The 6,393-nt window shown below is 43.3% G+C and overlaps 1 protein-coding gene across 1 annotated transcript in view; it reads right to left on the bottom strand.

Moving 5' to 3' along the window:
* Positions 1 to 5,081, bottom strand: part of mmrn2a (multimerin 2a) — a gene marked incomplete at its 5' end in the record, with an annotated part of 28,603 nt that extends 23,522 nt beyond the window's left edge. Inside the window, one exon of the mRNA XM_080848600.1 lies at positions 5,001 to 5,081. Coding sequence (XP_080704726.1) covers positions 5,001 to 5,081 — 81 coding nt within the window. The remainder of the gene's footprint in view (positions 1 to 5,000) is intronic.
* Between the last annotated feature and the right edge of the window lie 1,312 nt (positions 5,082 to 6,393).

The following is a 6,393-nucleotide window of genomic DNA, read 5'->3' on the forward strand; positions in this document are numbered from 1 at the left end:
CTCAGTTTCCCAGACACATAATTGTTGAAGTGCTCAAATATTTGGGAGCCCCCCGAATTGTTGGCAGTGGCGGGTGAGAAAGTGTGGAGTAATGTGGCCCTTGTGTTTGACTTGAGCATGAGTCAGTGTTTTACTAGAAACAGCCGAGGCGTTTGTGTTTACTATAGCATGTGTTACTGTGGAAACACGTCCGTTAATTACTCTGTCAGCTCTGGGTAATCCCAGCTCCTGCTCCTGTGAGCTCATAGGCTAGCAGCTGGGGTTGGAACACTTGTGAACGTGATAGCCCTAAATCCTGGAATTGATTGGTTTGAATTTAAATAGATAATCTCTGCTTGTCCTCTTCCTCTCCTGGTCACGAGGAAAAGACTGGCTCAGGGTGAGTTGTTTTTTTTCTCCCCTGAAAGGTTGCAGGTGTGGGGGGGTCCATGTTATTTGAGTGTGTCAGGAGACTTATGTGAGCCTGGAGACTCATATACGCTTTCCCTCATGTGTGTGCTCTACCTGCCTGGGCAATCCTCTCATGACAAACAAGGACGTTAAACCAATGTATCACAATGCGCTCAATAACCCACTAACAGATGTTTTGTCTGCCCTCAGTTGAGTCAGTGAGTTACTTGGGTGAAACGTTGGAATAAGTGCTGATGGTGCCAAACAGGCGGGAAAAATAACACAAAACTCCACCGGAGCATGATGTATGGGTCTAATTCATTTACCTTTCAATGCGATCCAAAACGTATGGCCAAAAGCCTGAGTGATTGCAGACTTGATACAGGCTTTCTTTGGCAGGCACTTGTGGATCTCAGTGTGAGCAATCAGCAAAGTGGATATTTCTTCAGATGACCAGCAGAGGGCAGCAAATGGGCACTTGGAATGGGGTGAAAAGGGGGACATGTTTGAACAGATTCGCCACAGTTGAATATGATGCCGGTGGAGAGGAGATTAGGATACCACCTGTGGCGCAATCACGGAGGAAGGGGTGGGAGGTGTAGAGGAAGAAGAAAAAAGATGAAAACAAGCGGACCGTGTCCTTTCATCAATCCCTTTGATCTCATAGTTTTGTTCACCCGTCCGGCTTCAACACAGCTGCAGCCACAATGTTCTGTTGCTTCTCCTAAATAACAACTATTAAAACGTGGTATGGGATTATATTATTGTAACATGAAATATAATATACATTAAATCAGTATGTATTGAGTAGCCCACAGCTTTTATAGAACATAGCACCAATGATATGAAGTCATGCCACAGGCAATGAAAATGTCTACTCCCTTTATGCAAAAGTCAGGTTTGCCTGTTGCGCTGTTGCTGTAGACGTGCTCCATTAGACGCCAGCGGGGTTCTGTAATATTTTCACATATTCTTCTTTGGTCCTTTCGAGTGTTGGATCAGCTGTCCTACTCTTGCTGAGAAGCGTTCTGTGTCCCAGTCTCAGAGCTGTCACTGCCTGAGCTCTCCCTGTAGCCACAAAGGAGCCACTAAGCTGGAATTATGGATGGCCCCTTTATACCCCTCCATGACTGAATACGGGTCATGTCATAAATTGCCGGCTCCCTGTTGAGTCTGAGGTGACTAGACTTTGTTAGGATGAAAAAAAAGGAAGTCAAAATGAAAACATCCACTGCAGTGTTAGAACATGATATGTGCGACAGCACGCCTAAATCACATATATGGATCTGGCTTCGAGATGACAAAGGGCCGCAATTCAAGACCTCCTGCCTAGCCGAAGTTTAAAGACTGAGATGGGAGTTGTAAACACATTTCCTGTGTAAAGATTGATGTCCTGCAGGCTACCGATGGCGGAGAGGTCAGAGTGCAAGGGTCAAAGGGCCTGACTGAGAGAAGCCAAGTCCAGCATGAAAGCAGGCCAGCAGTGTTGCTTTTATGGGCTTTGTGTTTTGTTGTGTCGTTGAAACGCAACGGTGCTTCCTGGAGATAGACAAAAGGGAGGGGAAAGCTGAAACCCAAGAGACAGACAGCTATTCATGATGGAAGCACAGATAAATCATTACCTGGAAACTATAAGTTGGGGAACACACTGATTCCTACAATACAGAGAGTGTGTGTGTGTGTGTGTGTGCATGTGTGTTCGTGTGTGGTTGTTTGTGTATGTTTGTGAGTACGTATGTATGGTTGTGTGTGTGTGTTTGAATGTGTGTGTTTGTGTGTGGGTGTTTGTGCGTGCTTGTTTGTGGGTGTTTGTTTGTGTGTGTGTATACTTGTGTGTGTGTATACTTGTGTGGTTGTGTATACTAGCGTGCAAGCCTGCACACACATTTGTGTGCGTTTTCTAAAACAAAGCTGGCAACCAGCTAAATGTCACAGGCTCCTATCCAGCGTCTAAGATTCCTTGCAACAAGCTTCCTTTGTTCCTGTGCAGCGCTCCAGAGACACCTCCTCACCCCGGCCCGGTTCGGCCCGGCCCAGGCCTCCCCTCTGGCTCCTCTGTCATCGGGCCAAGGGAGGCGTGTGTGTGTGTGTGCGGGGGGGGGGGGGTCACATCTGGATATGGGACCTGTGCCTTTCTCTCATCCAAAATGTACCAACCCGGGGTGCGTTTCCCGAAAGTGTAGTTGTGCAATCGTATTGTTAACTAGGTGGGAAAGACAGACAGACAGACAGACAGACAGACAGACAGACAGACAGACAGACAGACAGACAGACAGACAGACAGACAGACAGACACATAGACGGATAGATAGACAGACGGATAGATAGACAGACGGATAGATACATAGATAGATAGACAGATAGATAGATAGACACTATTGAGCCCAAGGGTAATTTCCATCGTCTTGTTTCCCATACATGCTATGTTTGCAGGCTGTACCAAAATGTGTTGCATCAAGCTGTACCATTATGTGTTGCATCAAGCTGTACCCAGGGGCGGTTTTGGGCACGGGCACTTTTTCATTAAATGTGGGGGCCGGCACGAGCACTTAGATTCTTTTTTTTAATGAATCTGGGCCGCAAAGCGGTTTTCTATTATCTATCATATCACTGTGTGGGGAATTGGCAAATTGGCGCCCCCTGCAGCTGCAGGCGCCCCTGCTCGCTAAGAAGGTGAGGTGCACAGATCCTGTGTGAGAAGGGGGAAGGGGAGGGGGCGCGGGGGACAGTTCACCATGAATACATGAATTCATAAATAAAAATAACGATCGTCTAAAAGTCAGGCGATCAACACAATTTCTCAATTTTAAAGTAAAGGTCCTGGTATTAGCCAATCAAACGGAGTAAATCACCCACTTCCGGTTTTAATACGGATCCCGGCGTCAATACGGATTGTCACTACCTGAGCCCTCGGAGGGGGTCGTGCCCGGGACGTAATCCATGTAGAACCGCCACTGGCTGTACCATAATGTGTTGTATCAAGCTGTACCATTATGTGTTGCTTACGGTTTTTGATTTATTTCACTACTTTTAAGGAGCTGGTACAAGTACAAGCTTGGTCTTTGTATATGGGCCATTCTACCGAATTCGTGTAATATGCAGTCCCTCAACAATAAAAACTATTTACAAAACAATTAGGTATTTAGGCATAGATATTAAATTAGACAATGTTATGGTCTATATAAACCCAATGCATTACATGAGATAGTGATAAGCTAAATATATACAAAATCATCATTTATAGGGTACTTTCTATTGGGAAGTAGCTGTCCCCAACCCTGACATCTAAATTTCAATGCCTTTAAATAACACTTTTCAATTTTTTTCGATTTTTTTTCAATGATTTAATTTCAAAGATATTTATGATTGGGTTGAAACAGAACTTGGAATATTTAGATTTATTGTGGGTTTAATTTTTAAATCAATTTACTATACTCAAAAAATCATGTCCCTAGTTTTCATGTCACTACCGAAACACAAGAGTTTTAGTCCATTGGCTGAGCCTGTGTTTTAGCCACGACTCTGCATTTTTGACCATGCAGTGACACTGCATCTCTGTCCCTCATGGTTGAATGGTAAGTAGCTAAATCCCATAGTTTTTATATAAATGTGTTCCAAAGTCTGAAAATCGACGTGTAACCTTAAGAATTGTCACTACCGAAACGAATGTTTTCTTCAATTAAGTAAACATTTTGGGGTTCCATGGAAAATCTTATGTTTGTATGTGTGTTCACCTCTTCAAAGATGTGATTGCAAGCCGTGTGCTTGCTAGAATTCTTTATTTATGCTTAAAGTTAGCTAGAATTGTCACTACCGAAACAGTCACTACCGAAACATATGGTAGGGACCAGATGATTTCGGTAGTGACAAAATGAAATGGTAAGTAGTTCAATCCCATCATTTTTAAATAAATGTGTTGTGTGGACTAAAGGGCGGCCCAGAGCACCTTTTGGATGATTTTGGGAGATAAATGAACATCCACCCAACAGTGCAGTCACTACCGAAACAGTGCAGTCACTACCGAAACAGATAAATTGAACTTGAAAATTTGGTAAAAAATTCATTTCTATGGATTTCATTGTGAAAACCTTCAAGAAATATTTGTAAAAATACTCTTCAGAGAAGGGAAGGAAACACAATCTGAACAGGTCAATAATAATACTTTTTTACTATAGTAAATGTGATGTTTCGGTAGTGACAATTTTTGGAAGAGGAAAAACATTCCAACACATTCTGAAAATACAATATAAAACTTGACTGTTCTTTTACTAGATATGTGTACTTTAGATATGGTACAATATACATACGGACAAAGTTTTGGGAATAAACCATAAAAAAATTCAAAATATATCCGACTTATTATACGGCTCTTCAGAACGTTCCAAAAAGCCCCGTTGATTTGAATGGGCCATCCCCAACGTTCGCAGGTACTTATTTTCATATAATGACCTGCATATAATGACCGCTGTGCTTTGTCAGGCTTTCCTGGTGGCCATCGAGTGTTATTTAACTGGCCCATCTCATTATTGATTCGACCGTGCACAGCATTATGATGCTCTGTCCCGTCCTCCTGTGACGGCCCTGCCACCCAGATGCATCATGGGACGTACTTTGCCGAGGCGCTGCTGCATTTCTACAGGGAGTGGCTGCAGACACAGGCGCTGGTGGCGTGACCGGGGAGAGATGCTCATCCTTTCAGCTGTACACCTATTGGCTGCTGCGTGGAGCCAGATACGAGAGAGAGAGAGAGAGAGAGAGAGAGAGAGAGAGAGAGTGAGAGAAATACAGAGAGGAAAGAGAAAGACAGCGATAGATAGATAGAAAGATACATAGACAGAAAGACAGCGATAGATAGATAGAAAGATACATAGACAGAAAGACAGCGATAGATAGATAGAAAGATACATAGACAGACAGACAGCGATAGATAGATAGAAAGATACATAGACAGAAAGACAGCGATAGATAGATAGAAAGATACATAGACAGACAGACAGCGATAGATAGATAGATAGATAGAGAGAAACGACAGAAATAGATAGAGAGAAAGATAGATAGAGAGAAAAGACAGAGATAGATAGAGAGACAGAGCAGTTTCCCCCCAGTGGAACTGAATTGTTGAAGGTGAGGCTGCCATCACACTAAGCATATTGAGTGTGATGCAATGATTTAAAATGTGTCATTTAGTAGTTCACTTGATACTGGCATACTGAACAGGCAGATCAGATTTTCAGTAATATGATCAAGTCATCCACCCATTATCTATTGTATTGATTATTCTGCATGTTTTGCTGGTGCTTTTAACCGAAGCGAAGAAGGAGACTATTATCCTGCACTGATAAAGACATTTAAACTTTGCTTCAGACAGGGTCTCTCAGGTGAACATGACAGAGCCGGATGCCTTGTTTCCCCTCATGCAGAGAGGGACAGCAGCTTATGTACCCAGTGGGTCACACATGATATTTCGATTGAGTATGACAAACTTCTCTTCTGTGTGAGTCATTTGGTGCCCTGCTGTTAATGGACCCTCTGGCACTCCCTAATGAAGGGGACAGTCAGGCATGCAAAGCAGTGCAATGGCGGCTCCTTCTTTACTGCTCTGTCTGAACTGTCTCTCCAACTCTACGTACAGTTTTCCACATGGCTTAAGCTGCATGAGGAGCTCATTTAGAGCAGGGTTTCAAACCGCAAATCAGTTTGCTCTTTGATGCGAAGTCATCAATATACAATAAATACATGTGGATTGGTGACAATAGTACAGATGTTTAGTTGCCCGGTAACACAAACACTACACTGTAAACAAGATCTGTCAGAGCGTATGGTTGCCAACCAGTCCCATATGTTTTGATTTGAGCCTAAACAGTGCAGTCTGACGTCATGATCACCATGAACTGGTTGAACTAGATGGTTTTGTTATTTTTCTGTGACGTTTGGGGTGGATGTGCTACCTCAGGAAACCTCATTCTGAGAGTGATAGTTATTCTCCACACCTTATCCAGGTGT

The sequence above is a fragment of the Sprattus sprattus genome (genome assembly GCF_963457725.1).
Source record: "Sprattus sprattus genome assembly, chromosome: 12".
Classification (NCBI taxonomy): domain Eukaryota; kingdom Metazoa; phylum Chordata; class Actinopteri; order Clupeiformes; family Clupeidae; genus Sprattus; species Sprattus sprattus.